Below are 15,449 nucleotides of genomic sequence, written 5' to 3' on the forward strand. Positions count from 1 at the left end.
TAAGACAGCATTCCCAATCAATCTCTCTTCCCTTATTCTGTTTCATTTTTCTTTGCAGTACTTATTTTTCTTCATAACACCTGACATTATACTAATGGGTTATCTGTTATCTGTCTGTTTCCCCCATTAGAATACAAGCTCTAGAAGGCCAAGAATTTTGTCTTGTTCACCACTGTATTCCTGGTGGTAAGAATGGTACTCGACACATAGTAAGTGCGCATTCATTATTTGTTAAATAAATGAACAAGCAACCAGAATAATCTTTTAAAATTAATTAAAGCAACGTAGCCATATTAATAACTGATACGGAAAAGTGAAAATTACATTAAACCAATTGAAGACGATGCTGACTGAGTGCTTTGGGGAAGTAATCAAGAAGCATTCATGTAGTAACATAAGTGTGAACTCCTAAACCAATTGGTTCTCCTGGATTTACAATATTTGCTCTAGAAGTTTAGAGCAAACCACAGTGTAACTTTAACAGTGTTTCACCATATTTAGTACTATAAAATTTCATTATTTGGGCTTCATATATATATATATTTTTTTTTTTTGTAATTCTAACATGTGTTCATGATTATTGCTGAATAAAGTGCTTAAAACAGAGAGAGATAGATGATATAATGGAAAGAATTAGCACTATTGGCATCTGAGACAGGCACTTATATCATGCATCTGCCTCTTGCCAGCTGCTTGACAGTGATCAAGTTCCAAGACCTCTCTAGCTCAATTCCACCTACAGAAAACTGCAGTGATACCACCTGACTGGCATACTTGGGATTATAACATATGACACATGGTGTTATTACACAACTCATTTCACTTGAATTAATATATGCTGTGGGCCAAACCACATCCCCTAAAACATGAAAATGTTCATTTCATAAAGCTGATCATCCAGGGACTTCTGTGACTTTCCACACACAAGATGCCATGTAAACAAATAGCCTATTTTTTAGAATGGTGAAGAAACAAGAAGATAATCAGAAACATGCACTGAGCACCTGCCTAGTCTAGTGTCCTACCAGGTGGTACATACAGCACATTGAATTTACATGACTGACCAGGAGCGTTTTGCTGGCTCAACAGATGCCTGATAAATGTCTTTGAAGCAACAAATTAATGAACTAAAAAAGGGAGTGACTGAATTGTTAATGTATATGAGCAGGATTGTAAATAGCTGAAGGGTTCCTGTCCCATCTGGGGTGCCAATAAATAAATAAATAAACAAACAAAATAGCTGGAGGAAGTGCTCCTTTGAGAAAGCACTGAACGCTCCCTCTGCAGCGAGACTGTGCTAGGAATCTTAGTCTGCTCGTTTACTCTAAATCCATGAGCAGCAGCTAGCACAATCCTGAAACAAATCAAGCCAAGCTCAGGAAAATCCTCCTTCTATGCCACCGCAGCCCCAACCTCCCTAAGACCTTCTTTCACCTATAGTTAATCTAGCAATTTGCAGATGAATCTGAAATTATGCTTATTGCATAACACATTATTAAAATATTCAAAACAATTTTATTACAATTCTATTTTTTGTATTATCAAGCCTCATTAAATCACATTGGTGTGGTAGTTTGAATTATGAAATATATGAATTATGAATTATATGAATATGAATTATGAAATATATATGAAATTATGAAATTGAATTATGAAATATAACTGCTTTAAAGAAAAGTATATTAAATCTACAAGTTATATACAACAAATAAAATAACAAAGCCTAGTAAAGTTTCCTTTAATTCTTTTCAAGAGGAAAATAACTGCTAGCATTTGGTTAGCTATTTCGAGTAGGTGGCTTTTTGTTTTTTTATTTTTTGAGACAAGGTCTCACTCTGTCACCTAGGCTGGAGTGCGGTAGTGTGATCACATCTCACCACAGCCTCGACCTCCTGGGCTCATATAATCCTCCCACTTTAGTCTCCCAAGAAGGTGGGACTACAGGCATGCACCACCACATCCTGCTAATTTTTTTATATTTTTTATTTTTTTATAATTTTTTTATATTTTAGTTACTGCCTAAAATACACTACCTCTCAGAAGACGGGGTTTCACATGTTGCCCAGACTGGTCTTGAACCCCTGAGCTCAAGCAATCTGCCCACCTCGGCCTCCCAAAGTGTTAGAATTATGGCTGTGAGCCACCACACCGATCCAATTATTATTATCTTTATAATAATTTATCTTAATTATTATAGCAACCTTTTGAGGTAAGGGTTATGATAATTTCACTTCATTTTAGAGATTAAGTAATAAGGTTCAAATAAGTTAAATAACTTGCCCAAGGACACAAAATCAGGATGTGATGGATCTGCTTCCAAGCCCTGTGTTTATTTTTATCTACATCATTTAATAAGGCAACTAGCAGAGGAACGGTCTGATGAAGTGGAAAAAGTACTGGAGGAGGAGGGAAAGGGCTATACCATATGCACATGGTGTGTTTACAGGTATGTTATTCAACCACTGAATATATCACCTAGATAAACTTCCTTACCCTAAAATAGGACCTCACCCATACCAACCTCCAGTATTCTTGTGAAACTAAAGCAAAAGTAAGAGCACTTTGAAAAGTAAAAACCACTATACAGAGAAAAATATATTCAAAACATCATATAATTCTGATGGCTAAGAGTTTGACATTTCAAATTATATAGCCATTCCCCTTGAAATTATACTAAAAACTCTTTTACTCAGTAAAACCATTTTTCATAAATGATGCAAAAGATGAGCTTGAACTTTGTCTAGCCACAAATTTGTGACATTCTACATATGCTGAGAGAATAATTTCACATGAAACTTAATATAAAACATATATAAATATATCCCAACATTTAATAATACTTATTTTATAGAAGTTTTCAATCTGAATATTATTATGCAAATAATTTATAATTAACTTATCAACATGAGCTGTCTTCCTAAGTATATATTCAAATATACTCAAATCCCATTTAGGTGAAAATTGCCTGTCTATGTCAAAAAGATTTAATTTAGTACAAAGTAGCTACTGCCTAAAATACACTACCTCTCAGAAAATGATAATTATGTACCTTGGTGGATAAGATTCTAATTCAGATAAATAAAGAATGAAGAATGGTCCTCTATTATCTAAATAGGTCATCCTGTTTAGCCAAGGGCAAAATATCAAAAAAGATGTACATTAAGTGGTGAGAACAGGCCACTTTCACAGACAGCCAAATCATTCCTGAAGACCAAGAGGATAACAGATGTCATAACCAGATTGCCCTCACCATCCCAACTCCAATGACTGTTATATGAAAAGTTTCTTGTTATTATAATTGCATAGGACCAGAATGAGGAATATAAATGGGAATTCTGGAATAAGGACCTCTGAAAAGACCACTTCTCCATAAACGCAGTAAGAAAGAACAGGCAAAAATTGTTAAAGCCAACTGTTTCAGAACTCTGGAAATTAACCAAAGGCTTACAATAATCTAAGGAGTAAATATTCAAAAAAAAAAAAAAAAAAAAAACACCTGGATTTCTGGCCAAGCACAGTGTCTCACACCTGTAATCCCAACACTTTGGGAGGCTGAGGCAGGTGGATCACTCGAGGTCAGGAGCATGAGACCAGCCTGACCAACATGGTGAAACCCCGTCTCCACTAAATGCAAAAAATTGGCCGGGGGTGGTGGCACATGCCTGTAATCCCAGCTACTTGGGAGGCCGAGGCAGGAGAATCACTTGAACCCAGGAGGCAGAGGTTGCAGTGAGTCCAGACTGTGCCATTGCACTCCAGCCTGGGCAACAAGAGCAAAAACTCCATTTGAAAAAAAAAAAAAAAACCCTGGATTTCAGTAAGAACAACAAGCCATGTGGTGTTTGAACTTGCCCTATGCCCATACCCCTCTCATCTCTACAGTAGTCTTGAAAACAAAAACTCCACAATCACGGTGAAAATCAGAAGCCTAGAAACCCCTGAAGGGGACAGAATGGGGTTGCAGAACATCAAAACTACAATTTGCAGACAATTGTAATTATTTAACCTGTCTAGCAGTTCCCTAAAAACCCCCGTTCACAGGACTTTTCTTTATTTGACCTGACTCAGAGCTTATTCAGTGCGAAAAGCCTTTTTCCCCAGAAAATATTTGTCAACAATAATCAGTGGCAATTGTTCAACATCACAGGTCTCAAGCAGCAATAAAAATTGGGGCAAAAAAAAAAAGAAAAGAAAAAAACTAACCAAAAAACTTAAAAGGAAAAGCTTAGGAATGAGACGGCCACAAAGGTCATTGAAAATTTTGTATATATGTACAAAATCTAGAATCTAGAAAGCCACATGCATGCTTGGGGTTTTGTGCAGGCACAGCAAAGACCTCAGAAGATCCTAAATTCTCACCTCTAGCTCACCTTGAGGCTCTGCACAGGCAGGAAGTTAGGATTAAGGCAGAGTTGTAAACTGCCTGCCTGAGCATTGAAGCCATACCCCAAAATGCACATTGAGAGCTTTGGTAAATGTTTAGAGATCTACTGGCTCTGGTATTTAAGAAAATCTCTGTCCTGACCACTAAAAAAATAAAGCTGAGCAAAGACTTAAGTGGCCACACACAACAAAGAATATAGACTTACAGAATTGGTTCATGAAAATGAGTAACCAAATAAATAGCACCTGCGGCAACAACAATAAATAGCAACGAAAACTGGGATGGAGAGAGGAATCTGGTTTCTAGTGCTGCCACATCACATTATTTAAATATCTCATTTTCAACAAAAAAAAAATTTTAACATATGCAAAGAAAGTATGTTCCACCCAAAAGAAAACATACAGTCAATAGAAACTGTCCCTGAAAAAGTCCAGAAATTGAAATTACTAGACAAAGGCTTTAAATCATCTATTTTAAATATGTTTTAAAAACCAAAAAAAAATTAATAATCTAAAGAACAAACAGAATGTATGAGAATAATGTTTCACCAAATATAGGATATCAGTAAGGATATAGATATTATTTTTTTAAAAAAAAAGAACCAAATAGAAAATGTGGAGATAAAATAACTGAAATTTAAAAATTCACTATAGAGATTTAATAGCAGATCTGAATAGGCAGAAAGAATCAGCAAACTTGAAGACAGATCAATTGAGATTGTTCCTCCCAGTCTAAAGAAAAGAAAGACAAAAGAAAGAATGAAGAAACATGAACAAAGTCTCAGAGATATGTGAAAATATCATACCAACATACACATAATGTGATTCTCAGAAAGAGAAGAGGAGGGAAAGAGGAAGAAAGAATCGTTGAAGAAATAATGGCTGAAAATTTCTTAAATTTGATTTAAAAAGCATTAATCTACACATCCAAGAAGGTCAACAAACCCCAAGTAGGATAAACTCAACAAGATCTGTACCTACAGATAACATAATCAAACTGCCAAAAGACAAAAAAAAAAAAAAAGAGAGAGAGAGAGAGAGAGAATCTTAAAAGCAGGAAGAGAGAAGAAAATCATGTTCAAGGGATCCTCAATGAGATTAATAGCTGAATTTTGACCATGGAAGTCAGATGGTAGTGGGATGACATGCTCAAATTGACAAAAGGAAAAGAAGTAAAAATTCTCCTTCAAAATTTAAGGAGAAATTAAGACATTCCAAGATAAACAAAAACCAAGAGAATCCCTTACTGACAGACATAGCCTACAATAAATACTAATGAGAGCCTTTCAGGCAGAAATAAAAGGACACTGGACAGTAACTCAAACACCCAGAAAAAACTGAAGAACACCAGTAAAGTTAACTACATAGTTAAACATAATAGACAATATAAACATATTTTTGTTTGTAACTCTTTTTTCTCACATCTGATTTAAAAGACAATCATATAAAGCTATAATTATATTTCTGTGTTGATAGGCATGTATTGTATAAAGTTGTGATTTGTATGACAATAATAGCACATAGGAAGGGGAGGGAGTGGAGCTTTAATATAGGAGCAAAATGTTGTGTATTATTGAAATTAAGTTGGTATTGATCCAAACGAGATTGTTATAAATTAAGATGTTAATTGTAATCCTATGGCAACCACTAAGAAAATAACAAAAAAAGTAAAATAAATGACCAAGGAATTAAAATTATATACTAGAAAATAAATATTTAACACAAAAGAAGATAGTAACAGAGAAATAGAGAAACAAAAAAACACAGGTCATACACAAAACCAATGGCAAAATAACACACATAAATTCTATCTCATCAGTAATGACTCCTACCAAAACTTTCAAAAGTCTCCTCTTGGGACCACCATATATAGAATATAAAAACTGGGGGCAAGTAAGTCTGTAAATGATGGAGCAGAACTTCTAATGATCCACAAAAAAGGAGATTTATTTTAGGTAAGTTCATGAACATTTACATGACAATTTCTAAGTGGCATCTAATAAAAATGAGCTTGTAAATAAGCCAAGCCTATGATATTTTTTTTTAAATCTCAGTTGACTTTCTGGAGTAGATTTGTGGCATAAAATGACACACTCCTGACTGACAGTCAATGCTGTATTTTCCTTATGCTATAACAACACATCGAATATACTGGGAATGAGTTTATGGAGATTGATTCCTTTCTGGCAAACTGATGACTCCCTCCACAAACATTCATTGCTCTCACCTAATGATCTGTGATCACATGAGTTATTATTTTAGGTCATAAATGAATCTTCTTTTGAAAAGCCTGAGAAATGAGATGTAGTTACTACCCATTAATATTCCCCATGTGCACAACAGGGGTAAAATACAGCATGAATATGTTAAACCAATTTTAAGAAATCACTTTACAAGATTTATTAGTTGGCCTAATTTTTTAGTTTATATTTATTATAAAATTCATAATACACACAAAATATTCTCCAATGGCTTTTCTTCTACTAGATTTGAAGTTGTGAGGATGTGAGGCAGGATATCTACAGCCATCTTGTCACCTGTGAAAAGAATTTATCTTAAAAAAGAAGCAATTTCAAGGAGGCTGATTCAAGGTGGGGCAAAAGAGAAATCAGGGACTGAATGGTATCATTTGCGGTACTCCATGAAGCTTCATCTGGATTGTCATGTTGTGGTATGCATTTTTAATCTTCATCCCTATTCTGCAGCATACAACTACTAAAGTCCTTGGAATCTTCAAAGTGATAAATATCTTTTTGTAGGCTAATGGGTTGGTAAGTGGCTGGCAGCTCCTGGATAGCTTCAGCACGTGGACTGGTCACTAGAAAGAACAGGCATGACCTCCTAGGAGGGATGAGGGGCTGAAGTTTAAGTTGATCACCATAACTGATGAATTAATCAATCATGCCTACATAATGAAGCTTCCGTAAAAATCCAAAATGGACTGGGTTCTGAGAGCTTCTAGATAGCTGGACATGCAGAGGTTTCTAGAGGGTGGTATGCCCAGAGAGAACATGAAAGCTCCACATCACTTCTCATACACTGCCCTATGCATCTCTTCATCTGTATCCCTTGTAATATTCTTTATAACAAAGAACTGTTTCTCTTGAGTTCTGTGAGCCCCTCTAGCAAATTAATAGAACACAAAAGAAGAAGGTTATAGAAACCCCAATTTATAGCCAGTCGGTCAGAGCACAGGATAAACAACCTGGATCTTGTGACTGGCATCAGAAGTGGGGCTGGTCTTGTAGGACTGAACCCTCAACAAGTGTGATCTGATGCTATTTCCAGGTAAACAGTATAAGAATTGAATTTAATCAGAGGATACCTAGCTGATGTCTGCTGCAGAAAAGAATCAATTGCTTGTTTGCAGTCGAAGAAATCACCACACATCTGGAGTCAGAAGCATGTTTGAAAGTATAGTAGGAGAAGCTGAGTTTGTTTTCTACATGGACTCTTCAGGAATGTGACTGGGCCGAACTCACTAGAATTCACTGATGGTATGACTCTCTCTGTCCCAATCTGACAACCATGGCTCAATCTCCTATGGGATAAGAAGGCTGTAAGACAGGAATGGTTCAGCACCATTTTTATGACTAGATTCCAGTCCCAGTTTATAATCTGACTCTTCCAAGTCACTGATGCTGTAAAGGGAGTCCTGGTGATGGTCCTAACTTGCCATCTGGAGCCTCTACCTGCTTTGTTATAAGACCCAGTTTCAGGGATGGTGGAGGAAACCAAGAAGAAAAAAAAACAGTTACCATTGCAGAATTCTGCAAAGGCCCAAGAATTGAAGAACCAATGCTAGGGTATAGAAGGAGCTGAAAATAAAAGAATTGACTGAAGGCTCCTACAGGACACACCCACATAGCTACCCTTCCTCCACCTCAGCAGAGTACTGAAGACGTGCTTCAAAAGAGGTTGAACCAGAGGGACTCTGGACTCCAGAAAACTTTCAGGAATGCCATTATGAAAGCAGAGGATTAATTAAAAGTGTACACACTGAATAGTGAGAACTATCCTCCTCCCACTCCATCCCCTGCCCCACCAATTCTTGGCTCCAAGAACACTAGACATCAGGCTTATACCGGAGCAGCTCAGGAGAAAATACTCTTAGAACCTAACAATTGAGGAAGTCTCCTAACAAAATGGTCAACTCTCAGCACAGCTACTCCACGGGAAAATCCACTGGTCAATGAATCCCTCTCATGTACACAAATTAGCTTTTGGTGCTCCACTTTCATGCACGAACAAGTGGCAAAAGATCGACAAACATTTGAAAAAGGTCTCTAACATCAAAGACAGAAACAAAAACAATCAGAAAACAATGGACTCAGACAATGTAGATTACAAAAGAAAACCTTCAAAAAGCTCTCACTAAAATCCTTGGAGGAAGATATTGTATTTGTGAAAACAAGAACAAGATGCTATTTTTAAAAATAAAAATAACATTCACTAAGTAAAAAAAAAATTAACTTTTAAAATGAATCGGAAAAGCAGAAGATAAAGTTGAGTAAATCTTGCTAAAAGTAGAACAAAAAGACAAGAAATAGATTATAGAAAAGAAAGATTGAAATAAAGGATTCATTCAGGAGTTCTAACCTGCTAATAATAAGAACTACAGATAAAAAGAACAAAGAAAATTGGGGCAATTAATTATGAAACAAAGAAAAATTCCTAAAATTGAAGTACATGCATCTCCGTATTAAAAGGGCACATCACTAAATGCCCTTCCGCAATCACTTTATTATTATTATTATTTTTTTTTTTTTTTTTTTTTTTTTTTTTGAGATGGAGTCTTGCTCTCTTGCTGTGTCGCCCAGGCTGGAGTGCAATGGTGCGACCTCAGCTCACTGCAACCTCCACCTCCCGGGTTCAAGCAATTCCAATCCTCTGCCTCAACCTCCCAAGTAGCTGGGATTGTAGGCGCCCATCACCACACCCAGCTAATTTTTGTATTTTTAGTAGAGATGGGGTTTCACCATCTTGGCCAGACTGGTCTTAAACTCCTGACCTCGTGATCCACCTGCCTCAGCCTCCCAAAGTGCTGGGATTACAGGCGTGAGCCACTGCACCCAGCCCCGCGGTCACTTTAAACAGACACACACCGAGGCCAGCATTGAGGTCTCTGATGATAAACTGTCATTATTCAACTCAGAGAAATAAAAAGCTAAAACATCCGCCTAAGAAAGGAACTTTTCTGGATTTTGAGATGGCAATAACAAATAAATCCCTGCTTTTATATATATTGGTTCTCAAATAATTATAAACTAAATAATATCTTACATGCATTAATAGAGCTTCCTATTTTAAAGAAACAAGACAAGGAAAAAACACAGAAAGACTTTTCGTTGGGAGTATATGCAGGTAACTCATAATATTAGTAGATTGTCTGAATTCTGCTGTACCAGAAGTTTACTTTATCAACTTTTTAAAATACATAGCCCATGAGGCTTAGAAATGTCTATTTTCTTGATCTCATTATTCTTAGATTTATATAGGTTTTGACTATATAAATTTCATTATTTTAGTAAATCTTTACTAAATTATTTTTAATATTAAATACTGAATTTGTATTTAAAATACAAAAGGTTTAACAATATTAACAATGCCTAATTTATTTATAATGAAATCGAGTCTTGAGAATTTGTGTTACCTTTAAAGATACCAAAACTCCTGACACTTTAATTCCCTCTCATCTTAGTAGTCACACACTCACCTTGAGGATCAACTTCTTTAGCTAGCTTCAGCGCATCTGAGTTTGCAAGATCAGTATTGGCTGGAGTAACAGCTAAAATCAGACAGTTCTCCCTCGTGATGAACTGCATAATCATTTCTCTGATCTGATACTCGATATCTGGTGGCTGATCTCCCACGGGCACTTTGGTTATTCCAGGTAGATCAATAAGGGTTAGATTTAACACTGTGTGGAAAGGATAAAAGAGTCTTACATACACCTTCAATGCTAAAAGATAACACAGAACCATTTGTCACTTAGCTCAGCTTTCTACATTGTGTATCTGAACAACTCAAACCCATGTGTGAAGAATAAAAAGCATAAAATAAAAATGGTTTTGCTAGTTTTCTCTAATTTTATGATATGATTGTGCTATGCCAAATGATCACTTTAACATAATTTGAAAGGCACTGATTTGCATGCCTAACAGTTTGCTCAGAAAGCTGTCATATCTGTAACTAGGGGGTTATAATTAAAACACCAAACGAAAAATGCATATGCTGTCTGCCAGTCTTGTACATCGCCTTCAAGTGGTATAAAAACTCGCAGGGTAAGATTTGCCCTTTCCTTAAAAAGTATCATATGTTTTTTATAGAAAGTTAACCACTTAGCCTAGTAGAAAGCTGTTAGCCATTCGTGGTGCCCTGGGTTTACTGAATTAGCTGTATGAACAGAGTCAGCAACAACATGACTCTAGCCCAACCTCTCTGTACAAACAATGTTGGCACCAAGTACCCTTGGGAAGTCCTAATTGAGCTTATGTCATTTATATTCTGTTTTAAAAGCAATAGAGCTAAGTAGGGAATAAGAAATGAAAATTTGCCCACTAAAAATTTAGTCAGCATAGAGGCTATTTCCCATCACACCTTATGGATTGGTTATCTAATTTATAAGTTTCTACCAATAGTCTGGGGGGAAAACTCAGAGCTGATTTCTCAGGAAGAAAATAAATAGGACTATATATGGCTGCAAGAAATCCAATAGGGGAGGATGCAACCATAGTAACATGTACCTCTAAGATTTCAGCAAAGACTGAAAAATGGAAGTTTTCATACATACCCTTCTCAAATTCTAAAAGCTTATTATGAAAATGAAGAAAAAATATTTAATGACTAACTCAAATTCTGTTTTTATTAAAGTCATCTCCTCCTCCCTCTCCTTAAATGTTCTAAGAGCTCTTTGAACCATAACATTAATGAGCAGTATCCAAAGGATACCCTAGAAAGCCAGCACTGTTTGTATCTTCTGTACAAATGATGTATGTTAATTAATGTAGTAAAAATGTTTGGGGAGAAGAATTTGGAATTTTATTATTTTACTTACCATGTGGGGAATAGACTCGTAAATTAATGGGTATGGAGGAAATGCCTTTATTCATTCCAGTCACGCGATCTGTTTCTGCTTCAATCTCATGCCGAACTTCATCAAAATCTGTAAATTTCTTTCCTTTGCAATGTAGAAACTCAGCATATTCTACAAAAATAAAACCAAAATGACACGACTTAAATTCATGCATTTTTGCCATAATTATAAAAAATGTTTCTTTAATTATAAGTCAAATTATCCGATATTCTCTCTTCATCCCTCATGAACATCCCACAGAACACAGTAGTTACTAAGAATCACAATTAATACTTCAGAAATATTAAACATAGTACAGATGCTATAGATGCTAAATTTGCTAATTTTCAGTTGAGCAATTAAATACTATAACCAGTCCCTAAACCACAAAGCCTATTAAATAATTTAAAGAAAATTTTGGCTGTCCAAATGATAAAGCAAACAACAGCACCTGATTGTTAAAAACATTAGATCTAGGATACCACTGAGTTCTGTTAGCATTTCCCTCTTCAGTATCACCATTTCATCAGGAGGGAATGCCAAGTTATATAAATATATCTTCAGAAGGTAAAATAAGTTAGGGGGAATCATTTGATTAATTTGTTAAAAATAAATAATATATGGAATCCTTTAGCTTAAAAACATACTATTGAAAATACGACATCAGCTTGTATAAAGACAATTTCTCAAGGCAAAAAAGTTATAAAGTATTATATCAAAGAAAATATTTATCTGTAATCTAAAATTTTTAAAAAATCCCTCAGCAGAGGGAAAAACACTAAAATAACTACATAAATAACAAAACTGGGTTTTTTAAATTTCAGTAACATCCTACAAAGTGTTGTATTATCAATTTCTATACCTACTTTGAGAGAAATCAGGTATATGAAAAACACCACAATTTAAAAGAAAAGCTAGTACAGTACTATTAGATTTTTTTAAATGAGTATAAATCTAACAAAGAAACAAACCTCAACAAAGATTTTAGTTTATCTAATATCTCAATGAAGAATTGTACCGCTAAACTTAGACTATGGCTAAGCACCTTGAACCCAAATGCCAGATAAGAGCCAGGGAGATCGAGGCTGCAGCGAGCCGTGATCATGCCACTGTACTCCAGCCTGGGCAAGAAAGTAAGCCTTCATCTTAAAAAAAAAAAAAAAAGCCAGATGAGGCAATTATTGGTAGCCTTACTACCATTCCCCATCACAAACAGTTAATATTCACTCTTGGAGATGAAATGTCAAGCCAAATAGCAAGAGAGCTGTCAGATGGGGTCCGTGTCTTCAAGTAGGTTAGCATTAACTCAAAAAGCTAAGGATTAGACTACTGAGAAAAAACATTATGCAGGTAGCATAACATAAATGCTGAGCTGCCCTTAAAATGATAGGAAAGGTAGAGATAGAAAAGATGATTTTAAGTTGTGGTACCCAAAAAAGGAAGTGGGGTATGGACTGAATATTGAACAGTAGGGAGGATTTTGACATGTGCAGGGAGAAAGAGAGGTCTTCCAGAGAATCAGAATCTTCGTAGGTTCAACAAATCTGGCAGGTTGTCATGCAGTCTCTGCTTGGACCCATCCACTAATAGGTAACGGAAACTTTGACCTCGTTGGAAAAAAACTCTGATTGGAAAATGTTTATGTTTGGTATGAAATCTGCTTTCTTGTCATATTCCACGGGTCCAACTTTCGTCCTCTGGTGCTACTCAGCTGTGAAAAGGCCGTGTGCATTAATGTGAGTGTCAGCACCCCGAGTTTGTCTCCTTCCTGGGCCTTACACCCCTACCTTGCTTTGTCTCACCACTACTCGGGCCCTCTGGTGGCAAAGATTTCCAGTTCCAACCCCAGCCACTCTGAACTGGAAAGGTCACAGACTCCCAAAGTGGACCAAAAAGTTTCCACTTTAATTTACCAAAGAATTGAAATGACATAGCTTTGGGGATGTTAGAATGAGAATCAGAGACAGACTTAATTTCTGTCTTTCCTGACAACATGCATGGACATGAGTATTTCTCTTTCTATCTTAGTTTCTCCATATAACGTGCCACTTTCTGAAAAACAGCAAGCTAAGTCTCCTGAAAGCTCATTCCTCTAATGTTGGAAGTAAACAGTAAAGACTCAACAGGCTGCAGAAATCTGGCCTGAAGAGATCAGTTCATCAAGATCAGGCATGTTCTTCTACACTTACCCTCATAGGCAGTGTCTTTATTAGAATATAAATTCCCAGAAGATGGAGCCTTCATTTTATTACCCATTCAATGCTTAGGCCACTAGCATGTGAATGTAAGAGTATATAGATAAGTAGAGGACAAAACAGTAAGAAAAACAAAGGAAAAAAAGAAGTCAGATCCCAGAAAACAAGCAAAAATTAAATGGAAAAATTAGAAATAATTTAGAAGAAATAGAACTGTGTTTTTTTCAATGCCACCTATTCCGTGGAAAGTGCACCCTTGAGAACTTATGGCTATCACAACTGTTCTGTCATACAGTTCATAAGCTTCTGGATCAGGAACTACATTTTCAATCACTGCTAATCAATACATTTCAGTTAACACAAATGTGGACCTCCTTTGTTGCCACTAGATGGCACCTACTTGCTTTCTCTGTAGGAAACATGCCCTTCCGGAAGGGTGTAAAATCAATGCTATTTTCAAATTAGATTTAAATGAGTTCTCAAACTCTTGAAAATACTTTTATCTTGGAATCAAGAGATGATAATTGTGCAGGACCATCTCAAACCTTTGTGTATTTTTATTTTGTCAACCCCTTGGTCAATTTGCAGTGTCTTGTTGAGGATAGTGTCCCCCAGACAAATCCAAGGATACCTATACTCATTTATTTATTTGATTAACATTTTTTGAGATCACTCTACTTGCCAAGAACTGTTTTAGAAATTGGGATATAGTAAAGGGGGGAAAATAAGTCTCTAGGCTCACGAACCTTAAATTCTAATCAGGTAAAACAGTAAACAATGTGTGTGTGTCTGATGCTAAGTGCTATGGAGAAAATAAAATAGCAGGGGGATAGTAAATGCTTTGGGAAGGGGGTTGCTTGGTTATGTGGTATAGATGAGGAAGGCTTCCATGACAGGGTAAAGTGACCTTTGAGCAATGACTCAAGAAAGGAAGGCAGCAGGCCGTACTGTATGGAAGGGCATCCGGGCAGAGTGCCTAAAGCAGATGTGTGCTCGGCATGTTGAGGGAGAGCCAGGTCCATGTGGCTGGAGCACCAGGCGGTGTGGAGGGGAGGGAGGTGGGAAACAAGGCCAGTGCTGTAGACAGGCCTGGATGTGGAGGGCCCGTGGACCGTTTTAAGGATTTTGATTTTTCTGAGTGAGTTGGTAGAGCATCTGAAGGATTTGGGGTAGAGCAGAAACATGCTGTGACCTAGGTTTGAAACAACTGTGGCTGCTGTGTTGAGGACAGACATGAAGAGCGAGAAAGGAAGCTTGCTACTGGAATTATCCCGGGGAGAGCTGCTGAGGCTTGGACCAGGGTGACAACAGTAGGGTGGTGATAAGTGGTTAAATTCTAATGTATTTTGAAGAAAAAACCAACAGAATTTGCTGAAGGATTTAAGCTGGGGAATGAGAGAAAGAGAAGCATCAAGGATAACTTCAAAGAGTTTGACCTCAGCCACCAGAAAATGTTTGAAATAGAAAAGACTGAAGGGAAGAGGATGGGATGGGATGGGATGGGATGGGATTGGATGGGATGGGATGGGATGGGATGTGGGTTGGGACCTATTAAGCTTGTGATACCCATTACACACCCAGCCAAGTTGAGAAAAAGCACTTCTAAGGTTGAGGACAACACAGCTGAAGGAGACACCATTCACATTCAGTCTTTGGATAGGTGTCTCTACTCTGAAAAATTTCCAGAAGATGACAGTCATGTGCTTGAGGAAAGGGCAGTTTTTTCTAATTCGTATAAAAATGTCTTCAGGGCTAGATATATGCATCTTTTGTTCACGGAGAAGTCCAAGTGAGAG

The 15,449-nt window shown here is 36.6% G+C and overlaps 1 protein-coding gene across 13 annotated transcripts in view; it reads right to left on the minus strand.

Moving 5' to 3' along the window:
• DNM3 (dynamin 3) overlaps positions 1 to 15,449 on the minus strand; it is a 566,482-nt gene that overhangs the window by 411,937 nt on the left and 139,096 nt on the right. For all 13 annotated transcript variants that reach the window (XM_031662793.1, XM_009194141.4, XM_031662781.1 and 10 more), the window contains 2 exons: positions 11,441 to 11,590; positions 10,100 to 10,303 (listed from right to left, as the gene is read on the minus strand). In XM_031662793.1, the coding sequence (XP_031518653.1) occupies positions 10,100 to 10,303; positions 11,441 to 11,590 (354 nt within the window). The remainder of the gene's footprint in view (positions 1 to 10,099; positions 10,304 to 11,440; positions 11,591 to 15,449) is intronic.

This window comes from Papio anubis, chromosome 1 (genome assembly GCF_008728515.1).
Source record: "Papio anubis isolate 15944 chromosome 1, Panubis1.0, whole genome shotgun sequence".
NCBI lineage: Eukaryota > Metazoa > Chordata > Mammalia > Primates > Cercopithecidae > Papio > Papio anubis.